The 24858-nt window shown below is 41.2% G+C and overlaps 1 protein-coding gene across 6 annotated transcripts in view; it reads right to left on the bottom strand.

Moving 5' to 3' along the window:
- The window catches only part of Kiaa0319 (KIAA0319 ortholog), a 53683-nt gene that overhangs the window by 26424 nt on the left and 2401 nt on the right, over positions 1 to 24858 (bottom strand). For 3 of the 6 annotated variants that reach the window (XM_048348374.1, XM_048348378.1, XM_048348377.1), the window contains exons 2-4: positions 15202 to 15337; positions 10124 to 10896; positions 3806 to 3998 (exon numbers count right to left, since the gene is read on the bottom strand). In XM_048348374.1, coding sequence (XP_048204331.1) covers positions 3806 to 3998; positions 10124 to 10896; positions 15202 to 15244 — 1009 coding nt within the window. In that variant the 5' untranslated portion in view covers positions 15245 to 15337. Of the gene's footprint in view, positions 1 to 3805; positions 3999 to 10123; positions 10897 to 15201; positions 15338 to 23605; positions 23933 to 24858 lie in introns of those variants that run through there. The other 3 variants (XM_048348376.1, XM_048348375.1, XM_048348379.1) reach the window with 3 other exon arrangements.

Genomic DNA, 24858 nt, shown 5'->3' with positions numbered 1-24858 from the left:
TCATGGTGCAAAGCTAGATCAAGCAGGAAAATCTGTGAGGCTCATTTCCAATTAACAACCAAAAAGCCAAAGCCAAGCAAGAGCATGAGGCCCTGATTAGTACGGCCCACTCTCGTATGTTTTTGTAATTATTCTTCAGATAATTTTTAACTAAGATACATTTGCTCTGGCAGGTAATATACTGAGAGATAGTCTTTGTGAATTTACAATCATCTCTATGAGTAAGTACTACGAACAGAATATTGATTGAAATTGAGCAAGGTGATGGATAACAGGAGGTTCACAAATCAGGTGAAGTACTGTGGATTAGGTTGTTTGGTTTTTTTCCCTCTTACAACCAGCTTTTTTCATCTCCCTAGTATGAGCTATCTTTAATTAGAAAAAAAAATTAAGTGTGCTCCTAAGTGGTTTTGCATCAATCACAAAACCATGTTAGGGTGGTACTCACATGAATGACTGCTGATGACTTACTCTAGGAGCCTTTCCCAGAGAAATTCCAGTCCAATTCAATATGAGAAGGCAATTTAACTCAAGCAGCAAGGACATTAACTCTCACCCAAAGCACATACTCCCTCGCTTACTGAATAACCAGGGTTAAAATGACAGAAGGATGGTTCTATAAGGTTGTCTCGAGTAAACAATAATTTCTCTTGCAAAATACATTGTCAGAATATCCCATAGAGAAAAGACTGGGGAGAAAACAAAACATAGCAAAACTGAGTGCCTTCAGGAGCTCTCAGATGCTTAGAGATGTCCCAGGGACTGGTTGGGCAGGCTAGTCTCCGCCCTCCGTCCTAAAGCTCAGCTGTCATTGGCTCTTCCCTCCCATCACTCACACTCAGTCTGAAAGGAAGCCATGGGGGAACCTAGCAGGGATTTGGGTCCAAATCTATCATTTCACTCACAGAGAAATTGAACCCTAAATGGCCAAGAATGTTGTTTGAGATTCTATGGATAATTAGTAATAGGTCTATAATTAATTAACTGAAATGTATTTCAGCAAACCCTAACATACCAGGTTGAACTAAGGCTTCAAAATGATTGCTTTATTTAATGCTACTAATTTTGTACTAGAGTGAAAATGGAGTCCTCAGGGAAGCTGCACTTGTATTAAAGATTCTGCAGATGGATGTGAGCTGGACGGAACATCATGACTGTGGAGAAAGGAAAGGTACCCTGAAAAAAATAATCATTTGCTCATAACCTTTGGATCTGATCTAAACTGGGGAAAGCTCTCAGAGTGTGTTGTTAAGCTTAGCCAACTTCAGATACTATTAACATCTGAAAGCTACAGACTAGGGCTAGGCACCAGTGGCTCAAGCCTATAATCCCAGCTACTCAGGAGGCTGAGGTTTGAGGATTGAGGTTCAAAGCCAGCCCAGGCAAGCAAAGTTCATAAGATACTTATGTCGTCCATGAGACTCAAAAAGCTGGAAGTGGGGATGTGGCTCAAGTGGTACAATATCCTTGAGTGAAAAAGCTAAGCTAGAGTGCAAGGCTCTGAGTTCAAGCCCCAGAACCAGCACACAAAACCAGACCAAAAACAACAAACCTATATATAGCCTTTGCTGTGTTGCCTGCCTACCTAATGCCCTCATCAATGGATTAGTTGAGTGCATTGATTTATGACTGCCTTTGCTCTTTGGCTATAAAAGTTCATGTAATCTCTGTCACGGAGGAACACATCATTTAAGTGTGTCCCGGGTACACAGTAATTCCTAATTGGCTCAGAATAAACTATCTTCTTATTTCCCTTATAACAGAGTTGTTAGTTTATGTCAACACTAGGTACTAACAGAACAAAAGGATCTTAATTTCAAAGATAGATTTTTTTTCCCCATATACAATAGCTTCTTTTCCACTATTATGCTTTTCTCTACTGAAGCTCAGGGTCAAATAAATTTTTTTAAGAGGAAAGGTCAAGGATAAAAAATAATAAAAATGGAATACATTAATTTAAAACACAGTTTATGACCTTCTACCTGGATTGGATCCACAATCTGATTTAGAGTTGACTTTTGACACACTAACCTCCATGAACTTAATAATAAACTCCTCTCTACCCCTCCCCCAATTCCAGAAAGTGAATCTATTTTTCTTATAACATAGTCCAACTTTGGCATTCATCAATTCCCATTCACAAATGATTAATGACCAAGCCCTCTTGCATAAAGCTATCCAGGTACCTTCTGTAAAAACTAGAGCACATTTGCAAGATTGCTTGGACCTATGTTGTCTCAGATTGCAAAAAACTACAAAAATGTAGTTTCACTTGTTCTTGGTTCAGTTGATTTTGTTATTGGTTAACAAGGAGTAATATACAAAGTACATTACCCACAAAAAAGCTCAGGACACGTGGGCTTGCATCCTCTAACACAACTTCTTTACTAGAAAAATTGGATACTCTTCTTATTCATCACCATGGCCTCATCAATATATGCCTGGCCCTTTGAGCACATTTTCCTTTGTGGAGTTGTTGAGGACCATAAACCACCCCAGATTATGGCTGTACAACAAATAAACCACAGCAAATAATGCTTTCCGCATAGGGATTATTTTGACCTGCTAATTTAGAGAAAAAGCAAACACAGGTAAGGATATTTGTGTAAGGATATTTACATGTATACAGGAAGTCACAATTGATAAAGGTATTAACTATTCATCTATTACCACCCTCAGGAGAGGCCAGGACTTAAATCTACATAACAAACAAGGACAATGAGAAAAGTGTCTGTTACAAATATACTCTGCGGTGGTTTGTTTGTTTTTTTCATTTTTATTTTTTTGCCAGTCCTGGGGCTTGAACTCAATGAATCAACAGTTTCTAGAGCGATGCTAGATCTTTGTTACCTTCCCAGGTCATAAAACCAAGCCCTGGAGATGAAATGTATTTAATTGAAACCTCAACTACCTATGGTACAATGGCTGGGTCTCAAGGGCTGGTTCTGAGAGCGGATTTAATGCTTCAAGCCCAAAACATTTCCATAAAAACTTGTGGTGAGGTAAAAGTCATGGTCAATCTGAACATAGAAATGACCTGTTGTTGTCAATCTACTGAAAGTGTGTATTCTTTTCTTTCTTTCTTTCTTTCTTTCTTTCTTTTTTTTATTGTCAAACTGATATACAGAGCGGTTGAAAGTGTGTATTCTTTTCTTAATACCTTCCTATCACTTGCCTGAATGCTCTGTCCCAGGACATAATAACTGAGATAGATGGCTACACAGACTCCCCACTAACATCTGCTCTAAAAATAATTTACTATTGCTGAAAAATGGCCTCTCTCTCCCCTTGCGAAGTTTTATTGCCTAGACTAGTATTATTGAACCTTCAGAGAGAAAGGCAGAACTTTCCTACAACAGAATGTAGTAGGCTTGGTACTTGGCACTCTAAATTGGGTCTGTAAAATACAATGTTACTACTGCAATTATGCATGATTCTCCCTCGATGTGAGCAACAGACCAAGCCCACTTCAGCTTGCTCACTCCATACCACCATTAACTCCATTGAAGGTCTTTTCTAGCCCCTCCCAAAGGGTCAGGTAATGATAACCCCCCCCCCATAGCTGCACATCTCATCACTTAGCATAATTTATCAGATCTACCCCATTTACCTCCAGTCTCCTCCCCTGGAGGGAAAAGACAATGTCTTTATTATCTTTTATTCCCAATGCAAAGCCCTGTTCCTAGCGCATAATGTACGCTCAACCTGGAGGCCAGTAGGAATGAAGAAACTTTACAAGTTGTCACTATTATGGTCTACAGCATCTTTAAGTACATTTCTTCCAGTTGTATTTTTCAAAGATTACCTGTCCTGGAAGCAGTGGGAAGAGGTAGGGGTCCCTCAGGTGCGGAGGACCCAGAAGGGGCAGTGCTAGGGGCAAGTGTTGGAATGCTGTGTTCTGTATTCCCCAGAGTAACTGTGAGGCCTGGGCTTTTCTCCATGGCAGCTGAGCTGGACTCCAGGCTGGCGGGAGGAGGATTATGGGAAGGTATTAGAACCTATGAGATTAATTACAAGAATAAATGGTTATATAAAATAAATCATGAACTCTTTTAAAGAAGCACAATGACACATTTTTTCATAAATTAGACTCAGTAATATTTGAAAAGCCATGACTAATATTGCAAAACTCTAGAACTCCAGACTGTTTCTTTCAAATATTCTGATATCAAAAAGGCATAGTAAGTTGGGGATGTAGCTCAGTGGAAGAACACTTGCCCTGACGTTGATCCTCAGCACTCCAAGAGATGATATCATCATCATCATCATCATCATCATCATCGCCAGTCCTAAGGCTTGAACTCAGGCCTGGGCACTATCGCTGTGCTTCTGTTGCTCAAGACTAGCACTCTACCACTTGAGCCACAGCACCACTTCCGGCTTTTGCTATGATTTAATTGGAGATAAGAGTCTCACAGACTTTTCTACCTGGGATGGTTTCAAATCACAACCCTCAGATCTCAGCCTCCTAAGTAGCTAGAATTACAGGATCAAGCCACTGGCACCCAGCAAGGAAAAACAACAAAGCAAAACAAAACATTTTTTTAAAAGCAGTTGGCACCAGTGGTTCACGTCTACTATCTAGCTACTCAGGGGATGAGTAATCTTGGGGATTGCAGTTAGGCTCCATCTCCAAAAAAATCAGCAAAAGGCTGAGGCATACCTCAACTGTTAGAGTGCCAGCCTAGCAAATGCAAGGCCTTGAGTTCAAACCCTTCTACTAACAAAAACAACAAAAAGTTACAGTAATTAGAGGTGTAGACAATTATTATAGATGAGTAAAAACACACATACAAATATTCAAGATAAAGAAAACCTATAATGACTCCAGCACTAATTAGTATAATAAGTAGAATGTGGGTGCCACTGTCAATTCTCCTATTGAAGGCCTACCCACCCTCCAATGTGAAGGTCATTAGGAAAAAGTGGAGTCCTCAAGAAAGGGACCAGTGTCAGGATAAGATGATGACAACTAGGTATGGTGCTGTCAAACTGTAATTCCAGCATTTGGGCGGCTGAGGCTAGAGGATCACGACCTTGAAGTCAGCCAAACCTACTCAGTCAGCAAGACTCTGTCCCCCAAAATAAATAGACAACATAGAAGCAAAAGGGCTGAAGATGCCAGCTCAGTGCTACTGAACTTGCCTAGCATGCATGGGGCACTGGGTTCAATCTCCAGCACTGCCAAAACAAACAAACAAACAAAAAGAGTCTGTAGATCTACCTAGTTCTCTTCTTGTGAGGTTACAGCAAGATGATGATTATAGGAAAATCCACTGGGCCTCACACCAAGACTCTGACTCTACTAGAAGCCTCATCACAGATTTCCAGCATCTACAACTGAATATCAGTGCTGCAGGGTGGGGGTGGGGGGGTTGGTGGTGGTGGTGGTTTTTTTGGTTTTGGTTTTGTATCAGTCCTGGGGCTCAGGTCCTGGGCACTATCCCTGAGATTTGGTGCTCAAGGGCTAGCCCCTGAGCCACAACTCCACTTCCTGCCTTTTGATGGTTAATTGGAAATTAGAGTCTTATAGACTTTCCTGCCCTGGTTGGCTTTGAACCACCATCCGCAGATCTCAGCTTCCTGAGTAGCTAGGCTTACAGGTGAGAGTCACCAGTACAGCACCTTGCAGCATTTCTTGTTTAAGCCCAGAGTTTATGGTGCTATGTTAATGTCACTTAAAAGTGACTTTAGTCACTTAAAGTCACTTACAATGACACTCAATAGTGAATGGCAATCAAATAAGCCAAGAATAAACAGAACCCTGGAGAGAATGATCTCTATTCTATTGTACATTAACTACAACTTGAACTGATAATTAAACAAGCTAAACTTTTACAATTAAATATTATGTGTCAGAGGGGAAAGGCTATTGGTAAGTTAATAAAGTGCTCTCTGGAGCAGACAGCCTGTCTTGGTGAGGCCAGGTATGCAGAGTCTAAACACCCACCAACTACCAGCAGCAACTGGTAAAAAATCTTCTACAATTAATTTCCAGAATCAGAACCAGAAAACAAAGAAAGCTGAAACACTAACTTTAAAACAAACTTCAAAGTAAGAGAAAGTAAGAGTTGACCAACATTTTAAAAATCACCTAGTGAATTGATCAAAATTTTCAGATACTCAGTTTCATTGACTCAATCATAAATTTCAAGTATATTAAACTTTCAGGCTTCTGGATTTTGAAAGTAAATGCAAACGATATAGCTGGGCCCAGCACCAGCCTGGGCCAAGAAATTAGAATAGCAATCTAACTACATAGGATGAAGGTGGTCTTCTTTTCATTTTATTAAGTTCTAAAAAATTATTGTTAAGTTGGAATGAAGAATGGAAGGGCATTGGGCATAAAGTAACTCAGTGTATATGTATGTGAAGCCCTGGGTTCAATCCTCAGCACTACTAAATAAATAAATGCATGAGAGAATGAATGAATAATGAAGAGGCTAGTAATATGGCTCAGAAGTAGAGCTCTTGCACAGCTTTCATGAGGCTATGGGTTTGGTCCCAAGCAACACATTTAATATGAAATATGGATACTGGATCTAAGTAAAGCCATCTCATCCTCATCACCATTTTGGCATCTTAATAGATGCTGAGGAACTTTCACCCCCATTCCAAGAACTCTAGAGGTGATAGAAGACTTTCTTTGATCTGCAGCTATGTTGTTGGTATTAAGCAATATAGAGGTGATATTCTTTAAACTGCAGGTGTGTCATGAGTTGTTTAGCTCCAGAAAAGTTTTGCTCCAGAGAATATTTGCCCTTGGTTGTCCTTGATTGTTCCCCTGGACAGCTTGCTTCAGTAAAACACGTTTTGTTAGTCCTTATACTATGTGGCATGTGCCTTAGTGGTTTGTTTTTTTTTTTGGTTTTGTTTTGTTGCCTTTATAAGCTCTGTAATGACTGCAATTGGGGCTGCAGGTCTTTTGGACAATAATCTAACTGCTATCACCAGCTTTCTAATAAAGACTCCCAACTGGACCTCTCAAAAGTGGCTTCTTTGTATATCACTGATCAAGTTCCCATATAACACCATTATCACCACCACCATCAAAGAAGGCAGAGAGTCACTGGAAAAATTAAGACACTTTTGATCAGGATCACAAAGTCATCAGGAAATGGCTGAGGGGAAGAAAACTCTATTCTAATTCCTATACATCTATTTCCCACTTCACTGCCAACCTCAGATTCTTTCCGTCCCTGTTCAGGTCATCCCCACAGAGCTCCCTGCCAACTCATCCCAATGAGGCTCATGCTGAGAAGAAATGGATCATGTGTATGGAAAAAAGGAGAGCCACTGTCCCCTATTTCAGCCCTGCAAGTGGAGCTGAGCCTAGACTTGAATGCCTCATGTCTGTGTGTAGTTTCTCTATTCTTCCTTTGAAATATCCATTTTTAGGGCTGGGAATATGGCCTAGTGGCAAGAGTGCTTGACTCGTATACATGAAGCCCTGGGTTCAATTCCCCAGCACCACATATACAGAAAAAAGCCAGACATGGTGCTGTGGCTCAAGTGGCAGAGTGCTAGCCTTGAGCAAAAAGAAGCCAGGGACAGTGCTCAGGCCCTGAGTCCAAGGCCCAGGACTGGCAAAAAAAAAAAAAATATATATATATATATATATATATTTAGTCTTGTCCACGTAGAAGTCAAATGGCAAAAACACATGTTCTTTTTGTTGTTTTTGTTGCCAGTCCTGGGGCCTGGACTCAGGGCCTGAGCACTGTCCTTGGCTTCTTTTTGCTCAAGGCTAGTACTCTACCTCTTGAGCCACAGCTCCACTTCCAGCTTTTTTCTATATATGTGGTGCTGAGGAATTGAACCCAGGGCTTCATGTATACGAGGCAAGCATTTTTACCACTAGGCCATATTCCCAGCCATGTTATTTATTCTCTACATGTTTGATCTTGTTTTCCCTAGAAAGCCTATTTAATGGTATCATTCTTTGTATAAAAGCTGGTACTACGGCTTGAAATCAAATCAAATCAAAATCTATTTTGCTGTCCCTTAACTTTTTTGTTCAAGACCAGCACTCTACTACTTAGCCACAGTCTGGCTTTTTGGTGGTTCACTGGAGATAAAAGTCTCACAGACTTTCTTGCTTGAGCTGGCTTCTAACCATGCTCCTCGGATTTCTGTCTCCTGAGTAGCTAGAATTACAGGAGGAACCACCATCACCCAGCCAAAATAATTATCTGTGAATGGATGAAACTCTTCCTATTTCTCTAGAAAATCTATCTTGCTTTTATTTATAAATCCATTTCAATGTATCTATACAGTGATCTGAGTTTGAACTTGGGACTGTGCTTGCTAAGCAGGCATTCTACTATTTGAGTCATGCCTCCAGTCTTTTTTGCTTTAGTTATAGTTCAGATAAGGTACCTATTTTTTCCCAGGGCTGGAATCAGACTGCAACCCTCTGCCTTGGGGATTATAGACATGATCCACTATGCCCAGTTTCCTCTTTGAAATAGGGTCTTATTAATTTTTTGCCTGGGCTGACCTCAAACTATGATCTTATCTTCCCCCTCCCAAGCTGGAATCTATGAATGTCTGTATGGATTCTCTTGTTACAAATTTATAACATTTACCTAGATCCCCCAGTGATTAATGAGTAGAAAAAAGCCTCTAATGTAAGCTTACTTTATGTGGGTATAATTTATGATTTTGCCTTTTAAAAATAACCATCTTTTAGTATAACCAAAAGAACTTATGGGTCAAAGGATTTTGAACAGAGCATCATTTGACATAGTTCCATTCAGAGATGCTAGAAAGTAAATGACTTAGCAACATGAAAGAGGGTAGATGATGGAAATATGTATTTATGTGAGTGAAGAACATTATTAATCCAAAGAGAATACTTTTAGGTATTTTCAATTGAAAGGATTTTTATTCATTTTAATTCAGTTATAAGTATGGAAATATAATGTAGAAAAAAAACCCTGATCAGTATTTTTAAATGACTTCTACCTTATTTTACAGTTGAGATTCTAAGATATAGTCAATGGAACCTAATGTCCTTTACTTACTCTAACATAAATGCTGAAATTTAACTAGTATTTCCTTCTCTTTCTTTGTTGTGCCAGTTCTGGGCTTTGGAACTCAGGGCTAGGCTGAGCTTTTTTGCTCAAAGCTGGCATTCCACCACTTGAACCTCAGCTCTGCTTCTGGCTTTTTGGGTGGTTAATTAAGATGAGAGACTTGGGCTTAACCATGATTTTCAGATCTCAGCTTCCTGAGTAGTTGGTATTATAGGTACAAGCAAAAAAGCTCATATCACTTTCAACGATAGTCAGCTTTCTGTGACCAATATGCTCCCATGAACTTGTGGCCATTTCCCAAATGAGTTGCCTCTGAGCTCTCAGCTGCGCTGTGCTGGGCATGGTTTTCATTTGTTCTCTTGACTTTCTACATAACTTTGGACCTTTCCCTTGCTTTAATCATGGCTCCTCTCCCAATGATGCCCATTATTTATTTATGTATATATTACTTCTACATAACACTGGAGATTTTAGCCCAGGCTTTGCATACAAGTGCTCAACCACTAACCTACACCTCCATTCCTTTTTGTTTTCTGAGACTACACTGCCTGGGCTAGCCTTGAACTCTCAGACATAGTGATCCTCCTGGAGGTGCACTGATTAGGCCTCCATTCTTTCTTCATCTGGTAAGCTGAAGCTTACGTTCATTCCTGAAGACATCTTTCTAACGGATTCATCATGTCAATGGTGAGTTTCTAGCAACCTAGCAACCTGCTGAAAAAGCTGATGAGAGTAGATTTTCAGAGTTTAGGATCTAGATGCTGGCTCCAGGGACTTATTCACCTTAAAATACTGGTAGAAGTTAAATCATAATAAAGTAGCTGATGTGTGAAGGCAAAAAGAACTATCTGTTCTTTTCAACAGCTTGTGAAAGCACATGGTAGGAACTGTAGGGCAGACTGCAAGGTTTGGGAAAATAGCCATCTTTTTGGATACTACTGAAGGCAGCGGTCCCTAGGAGGGCCTTTCTCATGGCCCATCCATGTTGAAGGGGCCTGGCCGAGCCCAGCCTTCCTGCTGTGGGCTGTCTCCTCGCTCTCCTCCGCCCTCCGCCCTCCACCGCAGCGCATCCAGTGCACACCCACCTCTTTCCCAGAGGTCTTGCTCCCTCGTTCTGGATGCTGGAAAGCCTCTTCTTCTTTCTCTAGAACCCCTCCTGAAGTTGGAGAGCTCACCGAGAGGAGCAAAGTGACAGTGCTGCTGTCTGCATAGTGCTTGGGGACAGGAGTCCAAGCTGTCTCCCTAAGCGCCTGTGGATCCAGGTCACCGGGTTCTGGGTCCTGGGGCTTCTCCGCGGAAGCCATAAGGCCGTCTCCAACAGCAGATGCATTCGAACCTTCCTGGTCGCCAGGCAGCAGGCTCCAGTCCGGGTACTCAGCACTCCCTCTGGAATCCTGCTTGCCCATTGGCTGGAGAAAGCCCGGCTCCAGCTGGCTATAGTCATCAGGGTATTCTGTGGTCTCCTCCAGGCCCCCGTCTTTGCCTAAAAAGGGTAAGTCCTGCATGATATCCTCCAGTGTGTTCCCCCACACCCCAGAAGGGGGATCCTTGTTGGGCATCATCTCTCCATAGTCCAGCAGCTGTGCGGGTCTCTGGACAGGTCTGAGCACAAAGGTGAGATACGATTTGACGGGGCCCATCTTGGGTTCACAGTTCTCTCTGTGGGGGCAGCTCACCAGGTAGCAGCTGCCCTTAAACCACCAAGCCAGGTCACAACTGGCCAGGCCACAGCAAGCGGCCGTGCAGTCACCCATGGAGAAGGTCTGCGACACCCGCATGATTCTAATGGTTTCCAGGCTAGGTGAAATGATTGCATTGGAATAGGTCCTCCCCTCACTGCACTGCTGACAGGCACCACCTGTAAACAAGGCAGAGGAAACAAAGCACCCGGCAGCGAAACAACTCCAGAGATTAGAGCCTTGTTAACCTCTGACAACTGTGTGAAGCAAGCAAGCAGTCATTGTTTCCAATAGACCAACTGCTGTCATCCATCAACCCACCCATGCAATGTACCCTCCAACCCTCTACCCTCTCAGCCATTTCTCACTCTTCCATCCACCTACCTACAATCTATCCATCCATCCATCCATCCATCTATCCTTCTCTTTCCTCCCATCCATCCAGCCATCTCTCCATCCCTCTACCTAGCTCTCCATAGATTCACCCATCCATGCATGCTTCTAGATTCTATCTTTTCTTTTTCCTTCCATTTAGTTAACAGAAATATCCATTTACCTGTGGATACAAGAGTCTCACGAGGCCAATTCTAGTAGCTCAGGCCTGTAATCCTAGCTGCTCAAGAGGCTGAGATCTGAGGATTGTGGTTTGATGCCAAGTCTATGAAGCTCTTTATTTATTTATTTATTTATTTATTTATTTATTTATTTTTGGTTTTTTGTTTTGTCAGCAGTGGGGCTTGAACTCTGGGCCTGGGCAATGTCCCTGAGCTATTCAGCTCAAGGCTAGTGCTCTACCACTTGAGCCACAACACCATTTCCGGTTTTCTGGTTGCTAACTGGGGATAAGAGTCTCACAGACTTTCCTGGCTCAGTTGGCTTTGAACTGGGACTCTCAGATCTCTTCCTGAGTAGCTAGGATTACAAGAGTGAGCCACCAGCACCCGGCTTCCACAAAACTCTTATTTCCAATTTACCACCAAAAAAATCAGAAGTACAGCTATGGCTCAAGTAGTAATGAGCTATCCTTGAGTAAAAACTCTAAGGAAGAGTGTTCAGGCCCTGAGTTCAAGGCCCAATGCCAGTATACACATAAACTCTCTCTCTCTCTCTCTTTCATATAGACTTTCTTGTCCAAGCTGGCTGACCCTCAGATTTCAGCCTGCTGAGTAGCTAGGAGTACGGGTGTGAACTATCAGTGCCTTGCTTCTGTAGTGACTTTTCATTCCAGAAACCCAAGAATGAAACCACTTTCCTCTATACTTGTTTGTTTGGTATTGAATACCAAAGTGATACCAAAACGAACCAATCCACATTTTATTTAAGAAGCACTGTATGAAAGTTTGGCTGCAATCATGACACTCCCCACAGTACACATTATGCCTCAACCAACTGCACTAGGAGCACACCCTAGGGGGAAGAAAACAAGGGACCCTCTCTCTAGCAGGAGCTAAAAGAACCTGGTATAAGGGCCCTACCTTGTCCAAGGAGTCCATTTTTCTACTTTTTGTTTTCAAATAAATTTGCTCTTTGCTTCAAACAAGAATGTTTGGGGGCTGGGAATATGGCCTAGTGGCAAGAGCGCTGGCCTCGTATACATGAAGCCCTGGGTTCGATTCCCCAGCACCACATATATACAAAATGGCCAGAAGTGGCGCTGTGGCTCAAGTGGCAGAGTGCTATCCTTGAGCAAAAAGAAGCCAGGGGCAGTGCTCAGGCCCCGAGTCCAAGGCCCAGGACTGGCAAAAAACAAAACAAAACAAAACAAAACAAAGAATGTTTGGCTGTAGAGCTCAGAATGGCAAGGAGATTGATTTCCTTCCTAATTAGGGCGTACCACAAATAGTTCTTTTGCATAAATGTTATTTTTTCATATGAGAGAATGCCAGAGAATGCTTCTAAATGGAAATAAATAAAAATGGTGATATACTGCATAAAAGTATCTTTATGTTTATTTGTATACAGTATCATGTAATAGATAATGTTTTGAAGAACACTGACTATGGAAAGTTTAGAGCAAGTTAGTAGGAATTAGATAAAGAGAAACCTTTTCCAAAGAATAAGACAGCAGCAGTTATCAGGACTTGAGGCCCCGATGTCATTTTCTTAAGTGCAAACTTTCTCTTTGTGTGTGTGTGTGTGTGTGTGTGTGTGTGTGCGCGCGCGCGCGCCAGTCCCAGTCCCAGGGCTTGGGTGCTCTCCCTGAGCTTTTTTTGCTCAAGCCTACCACTCTACCACTGTGCCACAACTCCATTTCCAGCTTTTGGGTTAATTAGAGATTTTCCTGCCCCAGCTGGCTTCAAACCACAATCCTCGGATCTCAGCTTCCTAAGTAGCTAGGATTACAGGTACAAGCTCCCAGTGCCAAATTTGCAAAAATAATAATATTATTATTAATTAATTAATCCTTGGCCTAGTGTTAATTGCTTTAAATTTTTTATTTATTTTCTCTATATCTTAGCTTAATATACTCTGGTTTGTCAGAGTATATTAAGATCCAGAGATAATGGAGTCAAGTAGAGATAAGTAATTTCCAACTCATTACTCTCAAAAACATTGTTGTTAGAGATACTGCTATATCTCTGAGTGACCTTCAGTCAAGCTAGAAATTTCTTCCAAATCTAAATGCCAAGATTTGCTTTAGTTTCTTGGAGGCACAGTTGGCTCATCTCCTTTTGGATAATGTGACTCAGAGAAAAAGGATGTTTACCTTCTGACCTTTGCCAACCAGAAAGCTCAGGAACTGACTTTTAAAATAGTGTCACAAGGATTCTTGCATAGAGAAAAGACTGTCATCCCAGAGCAAGCAACTTGTCACAATGTGATAATGACATCTTTCTGTGGGTGAGGCCTTCCACTGAAAATTTAAAGCAGTTTTCAGTCTAACTGGAGGAAGACTTTGGTATAACTCCAGGATAGGCTGTTTAGATAAATATACCTTAAAGCAGAGTTTTTGTAGCTAAACAGAAATTTGAGAAGGGGAACTTCTAATAGCTAAGTGTCCTTCCTTTGGGCCAAATTGCCGTACTTACTTCAGCCTGAACTACACACTGTCGAAAACTCGTGAAACACCATTCAACTCCTGGGAGCCAGGAGACCTAGCAATAATGTTCACATTCTCTATACATCCTAGCCAAATCCAAGAACATAGAGGTCCAGGATGACTGTTTATATATCAATAAAATCATTGTAAGTATTTAAAGGTAAGAAAGATAAAGAAGACAAGCAAAATGTGAATGGCATTAGTAAAACCTGGTAACTCTACAATTAAAATTTTGAATTAGCGGAAAACACCTCAAAAGAAAAGGGCAACAGAAATAAAAAGGTAGGGATTTCATTAGAAAAAAATATGGATGGCTAGACACTGATGACAAAGCATTAGATATGACAATATAGGATAAATATTTTTGACAGTTTTCACAGTATACAGTATGTTAAACATAAAATAAGGTGTTTTTTTCCTTACACACTAAGCACTGTTGGACGGATGAGGTAGGATGTACTTTGTAAGGCCATAGCAGTGCTTTTCCAATGGTAGCACTTTCTGAAGTGGTTCTTGTGTCATCTAAAGTGGCACTTCTCAAAATTTAGGTGCTTCTGAGTCATCCTCAGCATTATTATGGCTCTATTATATTTTGACAAACCCCATACATTGAAAACAGTCTCTTAGCTGGGGATATGGCCTAGTGGCAAAGAGTGCTTGCCTCCTATACATGAAGCCCTGGGTTCAATTCCCCAGCACCACATATACAGAAAATGGCCACAAGTGGCGCTGTGGCCCAAGTGGCAGAGTGCTAGCCTTGAGCAAAAAGAAGCTAGGGACAGTGCTCAGGCCGAGTCCAAAGCCCCAGGACGGGCAAAAAAAAAAAAAACACAAAACAGTCTCTAGCTGCATCTCCGCCCTTATTTACCACTACTGAACCCAAATAGGTTCAGATCTGAGAGGCTCACGAAACATTTCATGATGTAAGTGTACTCATGAAAAGCCAAACTGGGTATAATGGGAAAAATGATATATATAATATAATGTATATTATATGTTGTATATATAATATTAAATACATAAAATATAATGTAAAATATAGGTATATATGTTTAAATATACAAATATGCTTGGGTAAAATAAGCTCAGGGACAGTCTCAGGCCCTGAGTTCAAGCCCCAGAAGTAATACTAACACACACACACACACACACACACACACACACACACACACACAGAAATCTACTGTGATTTTTTAGTATACAAATGTAGATTTTTCCTCCTAAAATACATAAAAATTATTCTATTTTCCCACAAAATAATCAGAACAAAGTTTTTAATTTTTCCCCCCAAAAACCACATGTGCATGCAATGTATCTTTATATGACAAAGAACTGTACTGGAAAGCAAGCACTCGGCCCCATCATTTCATACTGTTCTGACTTGCTTAAGCCAGGTAGGAAGCTCAAGCCTAACCCTGGTGTCTGCAGGGTAATGATTGCCTACCTGCAATGGTCACCACCAGCAGCACAAATGTGAGGGTTGCCATTCTGCCTCAAACAAGCTGTTGGCAGGCTTCCAGGGGAAAGATTTGGCACAGGCTCCCTCTGATGTTTTTAGGAGTCAGATCTGGCCTCTAGAACTTTAAAGGAAAAGGAGGAGAGACAGAAGGAAAATAGTAGGTAAGTGTGGAAACATACAAAATTATTCCTGTCATTTATCCATGTCAGTGAGAAGGCTGTTCTAGTCACCTCTCACAGCCATATCCCAGGAGAGATACTCATCCAGAGAAGTTTGTTCAAAATAGCTAGGACAGTTTAGGAAGAAACAACAAACACCAACTGAATGTGGAAAGCTTAGTATAGCAGAGGAATCAGTCATCATCTCTTGGGTTTGGGCAGAGACCCAGAGGCAGGCAGAGCAGCAGGAAAACTTCTAAAGGAACAAAGGCAGGCTTCAATTGTGCATTGAATGGCAGCTACTGTGCAAAAGCGAATTGGAAGTTGGCCACACTGTGATTGGCTAGGGGAGTGTATCTAGGTTTCTCTGGTTGGTCCTTAATTGGATGAGACACTAAGAACTAAGGAAGATGACAGTTACTAAGCAAAACTTGGTCATCTGGGGGGATAATTACTGGAGAAGTTATTATTTAGCTTCTCAAGTTATTAGAGAGAGCTATCCAGCTCCCTGCATGTCTTCCAGCAGGCTGGCTTCTTGGATTGGTTATTGTAAATAAGGAGTTGTTTTCTGCACAGTTTGCTGTAGGTCATGGGCCAAAGTTGCATTTTTACATATGGTCTGGCCATTGTCCATTTGGTTTTTTGGTTAGTTTTTAATCTTCAAATAGCTGTGCAAAGGAGTTTCAGTTTAACATGTTCACTTGGCCATTGTTCATTTGTATATCGAGTCTCTCAAAGCTCAAATCTATAAGATGATAGCATAGGTCATACTGCTCCATTTCATCAGTTCTAAAGTGTATTTTCTCATTTACAGTCTCTGACATCAGGATGTCTTGTAATTGTAGCTGGTCACGTGGCAGGGAGGAAAGAGATATCAAAAGTAGTGCATTGAACATCAACCATGCATAATTGGTGGCAGAGATCTTGAAGAATGTCCCCTAAATAAGAAGGGATTTGGGATATATCTCAGTGGTAGTGCATGTGCTTAAGATATACAAGTTCCTAGGTTCAATCTTCTCTTCCATTCCTCAAGGCACACTTAAGAAACTGTCCCTTCAAATTTTATTAAAATGGACAAACAATATTGTGAAAATTCCACCCATATCAGTAGCTGAGCTGACAAGTTATTTGGCAGAAATGAAGAATGTAAGAAAAATGAACAAGAAATAGAAGTATGGCTCAAGTGATAGAGTACCAGTCTTGAGCAAGAAAAGCCAAGAAAGAGCTCAAGTTCCTGAGTTCAAGCCCAAGTAAACACACACACACACACACACACACACACACACACACACACACACACACACACACACACACACAGAGAGCTGATTTGGATGGCATTCTACCACCTGAGCAAGAGCCCCACTTCTGGCATTTTGCTAGTTAAATGATGAATCTCTCAGATTTGTATAACTAAAATCTTGCAGAAATCACAAAAATGAATTTCAAAAACAGTATAATATGCTAATTCTGCAACATTTGCAATGTCCTTATACGATGTTTTGTCTGGTAACCCTAGATGTGAGAAGTGGCCTAGATGTGGCTAATTTGGAGTGCCAGCTATGCTGTCTCTCCCTAGAAAGGCTGTGTGCATAACAGGGAGATAATAAAGCTGACACCACTTGTGACACTTCAACCAATTTAGTTCAGTTGATTTTCTCAATCCTCATTGATTGGTTCATAAGTGATATGACTGGAACCAGGGACAATTTGTTTACAAGAGAAAGAACACAAAGAATTGTAACACTCAAGTGAGAGAAGGAACCCAAGCAAAAGAAAGGCCTTGAAAACAAGCTACTTACATAAAAAATAAAAAAGGAGGAGGAGGTAGATTTTTGGTTTAATGTTCAAATTCAATAATTTTTATTTCCATGAGATGGAATTACTATGCTTCTCAGAAACAAATTATTTTTCAGAGTCTGCTGACAGCTTTCATCTCAGCTGGGGTTGAATCTATTGGAAAAACAAAGAAATAAGTGCTGTGTGCAACAGCCAGGATTCGACATAACCAGAAGCTGGTATTTGCTTCCTAACTGCCCTTAGGTTTTGTTAAGATTTGCCCATAACTATCCTATGGAGAATTAAAGGAATATGCTTCCTGTATTTCACTGCAATTGAGTTTATTTTTGGTGCTAGAAAAAGTCGCAATTGGTATAGGGAATTGAAACCCTTTTGTACAACTATTTAAGGAAAATAAAATAAATAATATTAGATGAAAAAAACAAAGTCACGTTAAGTATACTTTCCTTGGCTTCCTGAACAACTTCCAAACAGAACTTACTACTCTTCCTTCTGGATAGATCCCAAGGCTACAGGATCACATCTGAAGCCTTGTATTATTAAATAAACATCTGACTCTTTTTTTTTTAAGTTTTAACAAGGATATACTTTAGTGTAAAAGGGTTAAAATGGAGAAAAATAAAAAGAGGGAGAAACAAGACATTTTTACAGAGGGACAGAAAATAAAAGAATTGATTTTCATCCACTGGGACCTGATGCCAAGAAGCTTCACATATTCACTGAGGAAATAAAACTTAAAATAAAATAATGTCTTCTTATCTTAAGAGTGCCATTTTTGGCTGGCAGCAGGGGTGCAAATCACACAGTAGCAATTCCCTGGCTGCTTCCATCAGAGCAACCCAAATATAGCTCTCACCTGACTGCGAAGTCCCCAAGGCCTACCACCGCCATTATGTGGATTCCAGTTGCTGTTAACCAGAATGCTACCAGAGGAACTGGCTTCACTGATTTACAATCCTGTCCTGCATTTCCTTGGCCAATAATAAAACACCAAGGAAAAGGTTGAAAATTGATTTTCAACATATTTTGCTAACAGCAATAGGAAGTGGGAGGGAATCAAGATTCTGGATTTCAATATTCAGGCATGCAAAAATATGCAGAATGACTTCACACATCAAAAAAAATCATTTTATCACTCAGACTGCCACAGTACAGAGCTTGGCTTTAATCTTAGCTAGAAAGATCTCAAAGATAAAGCCTCCAGGATTTTTTCCTTCCCCTTAAAACAAATGCTGATCAACTATGATCATAGTTTTGCTTCTTTTCTATTTTTCAGCTTTTCCTAAAGACAAGTGTACTAAACTGTGTCCGTCCTAACAAAATACCAGACTGGGTGGCTTAAAAAGAATTTATTTTCTCCAGAACAACGGCCTTCTTTGGATCAAAGTCCTGCAGAATTTGTCTCTGGTGAGGGCAGCTATAGAAAAGAGGCTGGCTTCCTTCCTTCCTTCCTTCCTTCCTTCCTTCCTTCCTTCCTTCCTTCCTTCTTCCTTCCTTCCTTCCTTCCTTCCTTCCTTCCTTCCTTCCTTCCTTCCTTCCTCCCTCCCTTCCTTCCTTTCTTTCTTTCTTTCTTTCTTTCTTTCTTTCTTTCTTTCTTTCTTTCTTTCTTTCTTTCTTTCTTTCTCTCTCTCTCTTTCTTTCTTCTCCTTCTCCTTCTTCTCCTTCTCCTTTTTATTGATGTCAGTACTATGGTTTGAACTCAGGCCTCAGTTCTGGAGCTTGAACTGAAGGGCCTGGGTACTTACTCTTCCTGAGATCCTTTGGCTCAGTTCTGGAGCTTGAACTGAAGGGCCTGGGTACTCTCCCTGAGATCCTTTGGCTCAAGGCTAGCACTCTACCACTTGAGGTCCAGAGCCACTTCTGGCTTTTTCGGTTTGTGTGGTACTGAGGAATCAAACTCAGGACTTCATGCATGCTAGGCAAACACTCTACCACTAAGCCATATTCTCAGTAGGCTAGTGTTTCTTAATATGTGAACATTAATCCTATAGGATCAAAGCCTTATCGCTGCAACCTCATTACCATAAATAAAGGCTTCCATAAAGGCTTTACCTCCAAAGATAGTTAAGTTTTGGGTTTATACATCAACATATTGGTGTGGGACAGTAAGCATTCAGTCCATATAGCACCTATCCCAGATACCTATACATGCAACTGACATACATCTCTACCAGTGGCTGGACTGCAGGCACTTCTGCAGTTCTTTGGCCTTCGCCACCCTCCACTGTGCACAGTCTCACTTTCCAGCCTTTCTTGAGACATTTTCAGCCCCTTCCTTAGTTGCTAGATGTACTTGGGACTAGCATTATCTTCTCTTTGTGAAACAAGATTAACCCATTCTACCCATGAGAAAAGACCACAAGCAGGCAATAAAATTGAACACCCAGGTGCTGGTGGCTCACACCTATAATTCCAGCTACTCTGGAGGAGGCTGAGGTCTGAGGAACATGGTTTGAAGCCAGCCTCAATAGACAAATCTGAGGCACTTTTATCTCTAATTTACCAGCAAAGAGCCACAACTGGAGCTATTATGGCTCAAGTGGTACAATGAGTAGCCACGAGTGAAAAAGCTAAAGGAGAGAACCCAGGCCCTGAGTTCAAGCCCTAGTACTAGCACAAAAAAATAAATGAAACAAACCAACAACATACTTGAACAAGGCTGTAGTGGGGCCTCTGCCACAATAGAAAGGAGCAATGAAGGTCTCCCAGGCTGACCCAATGTGAAGGAGGCTCGGAGGGTTGCTTTGTATAACCCACCACACATGAACAGTTTCTTTCTCTGCTTTTTTTTTTTAATCATGTCTGCCTGCATAGATGTCCTGGGTCTGCCTATCTGCTTGTCCTGGCTGTTATGGTAGGAGTACTCTTTCAAACCAGAATAGGAATTGATGTGAGGTGGGTTGGGACAATCCACTATTCCCCTGGAGATACTATTTGGAAGCCTTGCATCATTATCATCACCTGAGCATGAAGCTACTGCAACCTGGATCTAACTTTACCATGAGATTGAAAGATATTGTCTCAAAAAAATTAAAAGAAGTACAATTACTACTAAGAAACCAAGCAACGAGAGAAACTAAGTTAAGCTTGGGAGTACTTCCCTCATCATTGTGCAGAGAGTAGATGCTATTATTAACAGTGAAATAAGTGCTTTGTTATGTTTTGCTATGACTGGAGCCTTATCACTCACCAATCAGAACCTAACTTCAGTGTTAAGGGTAAGCTCAGTAGAAGGGCCTTTGGGATCATGTGGCAGATTCCGGGGTCAAGCCCCAGAGCACTTATGTGCAAGTACATCTGTGTGCTGACTGAATGTGAAGAGTGGCATTGAAAAGAAGGCAACTCAGAAAGTCCTAGTAAAGGCGCTCAGAGCTCCTCCTTTATGGAGCACTGCCTGTCACCACCTCTCAAAGAAGGAAGAAGAAATAAGACCCAGAGGGAAAAAAAAATCTAGAAACACACATAGCTAGATGCCAAGCACAGATGTAAAATTTGTCAACTTTTTATTAACTTTTCCACTGAAAGCTGACAGAGCAATGTAAATTCTGGCTAACCTGTGCCAACCAACACAGAAGATTACTGAGGATTTTACTGGCAACAGAAATAATGCTTTACAATTGCATTATAAAAGAACTCTCTGTTAGGAGATCAAACAGAATTAAGGGAAAAGTGATCTGGCATTGGTGTGTGTGTGTGTGTGTGTGTGTGTGCTGGTCCTGGGGCTTGAACTCTATGCCTGGGCACTGTCTCTAAGCATTTTTTTTTTTTTTTGCTTGAGGATATTACTCTACCACTTGAGCAAAAGGCCACTTTCAACTTTTTTTGGAAGTTTATTGGAGATAAGAGACTCACAGACTTTCCTGCCCAGACTGGCAGATCTTAGCCTCCTGAGTAGTTAGGATTACAAGCGTAAGCCACCAGTGCCCAGATTTGGCATTGGTTTTTAAACACACAGAGGGCATTTGTGCAGAATAAGAAATAAATAGATTCTCTGAGCTCCAAAGGGAGGGCTGTGGAGCCCTTAGAAAACAAAAATTCAGGCAGAAACATCCAGTTCTGCCTTTCTCAACTCTCTAAGCATCAGATTATTTATTAGGAAGTGGAGAAGAGAGTGACAGCACAGATGTTTCCATTAAATAGGAGAACCATTGAATAGGAGAAGCCCTCTGTGATTTGTTTCTGCACCAACCATAGACGGAAAATATTTGGAAAAAATGAAAGAACTGTATCTATACCGAACACATAGAGAATTTTAATCTTTATATCCTAAATAATACAGTATAATGATCATTTGCATATCATTTACATAGTATTAGGTATTATTAGTAACCTAGAGATGGCATAAAGTACATAGAAGGATACATATAGATTATATGTAAATACTACCACTTATATAAGATTTCAGCATTTGGATATTTTGTTGGGGGGGCATAAAGGGTGGGGAGCAATCTAAGAACCAATCAATCCCTCAGGGATACTGAGGGGTAATGGAGAGGATCATGTGAAAAAACCTGAGAACAGCCTAGAGGGGCTGAGGACATCCCCCTCTGACTTCCAGACAGAAACAGATATGAATTCTACCAAGTCAAGGAACTGAATTCTGCCTATAACCAAAACAGTGTAGAGTCAATAGATCATTCAAATGGCAACTTGATCTGACTCTAGTAAGATCCTAATAAAAGCTGATAAGTGGGTGTTGTTTCAAGCCATTAAAATTTGTAGTAAATTATTGCATAACAACAACAAACTAATGCATCTGGCAGGTAGGCAGGCTTGACTGACATTATGAAAAGCTTCACAAATATCACAAAAGCCTAGAAGCGCTAATGAGTCATATTAATAAGAGCTAAGAGAAACCAGAGCCAAACCAATGCAAGACTGAAAACAAGTGGCAGAAGGATTGCCAAGATATGCCTCATCATAACAAGTTGCTTCAACAAGTGTTCTTTTACACCTTAAAAAAATTTTTTTGGTGGTCATGGGGCTTGAACTCTGGGCCTAGGCACTATCCCTGAGCTCTGTCCACTCAAGGCTCATGCTTTACCACTGAGCCACAGAGCCACTTCCAGTTTTCTGGTGGATAATTGGAGATAAGAGTATCACAGACTTTCATGCCCAGGCTGGCTTTGAACTGTGATCCTCAGACTTCAGCCTCCTGAGTAGCTAGGATTACAGGCATGAGCCACCAGCGCCCAGCTTACACTTTCTTTTTTATTCTAAATGGTGCATAATCATATGTAACAAAAAACATATATTTTCTGCATATGGTACTACTGAGCTTTGAACTCAGGACCAACCTTACAGTCTTGCTCACTTGCTCACTCGTGGCTGGCTCTCTATCACTTGAGCCATACAGCTAGCCCCATTTTTTGCTGGTTATTTCGGAGCTGGAGTCTCATGGGCTTTTCTGCCTGGTGTCAAATTGTGATTCTCTATACCTCAGTTTCATAACTACCTAGGATTATGGGCATGAGCCACTGGAACTCAACTCGACATTTTTTTATTGATACATAGCTAAAATCCAAAGAAAGAAAATCTCTAGATACCATAAATATCAAAAAAGAAAAGGAAAAAACCAGGAGCTGGTCTTGTGGAGTGCCCACAAGAGTTTGGGCTCTGATTAGAGTTCCTGGGAGACAGGACTGAGCTTTCTCAAAGGCTACTTTGGAAGAGGATATATAGCCTCAGGGACAAGAGGGTTGGAACTGAGCTCTGAGCTCAATAGATAAAGATCTGACCCCAAACAACCTTTCAAGATTTCTTTGTGCCTATCAGTCAGGGAAGAAGGAAGGATCTTTGCCATCTATGCAAATCCATGGGTCAAATGTAATTTTCCCAGGGAAATCAGGTGCCCATTTACTCAGAGTATGTAGGTATCAAACCCAAATTTAGTTTACCTGTATAATGTAGGAGAATAGTTTGAGAAACTAATTTAAGAACCTGTCAGATGGCTAGCCCAAAGCATTATGGAATCTGAAGATAAGGATACTTGCCCAATACAGAGCAATTGAACACAAACAGAGAACTAAACCCTACTAAATACAAGTCCTCTTAAAAGGTTGGAATATGTCCAGGGAGCAAATCAATACAATAAAGAAGTGGCAGATGTTAAAACACAGGAGGAAGAACTGGAAGGACTTCCTAAAAGATAGGAGTCTTCTTCCTTATGCCTGGAGCCTTCATGGCGGCCCAGCAAGATTGTGATTGTTGCAAGTATAATCCCTCATTTCCATAAGCTAATGTGATTGGTAAAACTGGATTGTTCATTTGCATGATGAAAGGTAGTGTTGTGATTAGTGCAAACACCCATGCCATACCTTCCCTCTTGCTATATAATCAGGCTGTTTAGCTCACTTTTTAAAAGTTAACTAGACCACCTTCTCTGCCCTGGTAATGTTACAACATAGGATTTCTCTCAAGTGGTCTTTTCTCACCTACTTTTGATCTTTGTCATTCATAGACTTGGTTGAGCTTGCATTATGAAGAGATGACTGCAGAAATGGTATCAGGACAATAGCGATGGTGAAGGCAGCAGCTTGTATCTTGTCAGCAAGAATGCATCTGAAGAGTTCCGGAGCAGTAGGGACAGAAATGACAGGAAGCAGAAAAGACAGATGAAAAACTGTGGATCCCAATACCCAGAGAAGTTCAGGGAGTGCTGACAAACTTATGGGACTAAGGACGCCTATAAAATCTAGGCCCAAAAGGTATAGCATTGATCTCTGTCATTGTGTAAGGGCCCTAACAGCCTAGACCTCTAAGCCGGAACACTAGCCATAGTAGAAGTGGAGGGTCCCAGCCTAGCATCAGTGTGGCGCATGCCTGTAATCCTAGCTACTCAGAAGGCTGAGATCTAAGGATTGTGGTTCAAAGCTGCCAGGGCAGGAAAGTCTCAGAGACTCTTATTGCCAATTAACCACCAGAAAACCAGAAGTGGTGTTGTGGTTCAAGTGGTAGAGTACTAGCCTTGAGCAAGAGCTCAGGGACAGTGCCCAAGCTCTGAGTTCAAGCAATAGGACTGATGCACACATGCACACACACACACACACACACACACACACACACACACACACACACGAAACATCCATACACAAAGTTTAAAGAGCAAGGCTAAGGATGTAACTCAGTGGTAGCATATTAGCCTAGCATGTATAAGGCCCTGGATTTGATCTCTGCTACTGGAAAAAAAAAAAAGGCAAAAATAATAACTTGGCTAGGGGCTGGTGGTTCACTCCAATAATCCTAGCTACTCACTCAGGATGCTAAAATCTGAGAATTTAATTCAAAGTTAGCCCACAAGAAAGTCCCTAAGACTCTTATCTCCAATTCCAAAAAAAGGTGCCAGTTGACCTGGCACTAGCCTTGAACACAAAAGCTGTGACAACATCTAGGCCCTAAGTCCAAACCCCAGGACCAGCACCAAATTAAATCGAATAACTTTATTGAAACATCATTGAAATGTCACCTCTTTTGTTGTTCTTTTTGCTTTGAGATGGGGCTCTCACTGTTTCCCAGGCTGCCTTTCAACTTTTGGCCTCAGGTGATCTGTCTCAGCCTCTAGAGTAGAATCCAGCTGCAGCCCTTCGTGTGTGTGTGTGTGTGTGTGTGTGTGTGTGTGTGTGTGTGTGTGTTTGTATTTTGCTATTTTGTGTTCCTGGGGCTTGAACTCAGGGCCTCTCACCTTTGC

Source organism: Perognathus longimembris, chromosome 6 (assembly GCF_023159225.1).
Source record: "Perognathus longimembris pacificus isolate PPM17 chromosome 6, ASM2315922v1, whole genome shotgun sequence".
Lineage (NCBI taxonomy): Eukaryota > Metazoa > Chordata > Mammalia > Rodentia > Heteromyidae > Perognathus > Perognathus longimembris.
Note: the sequence above shows the minus strand (reverse complement) of the source record. Positions and strands in the feature narration are given on the sequence as shown.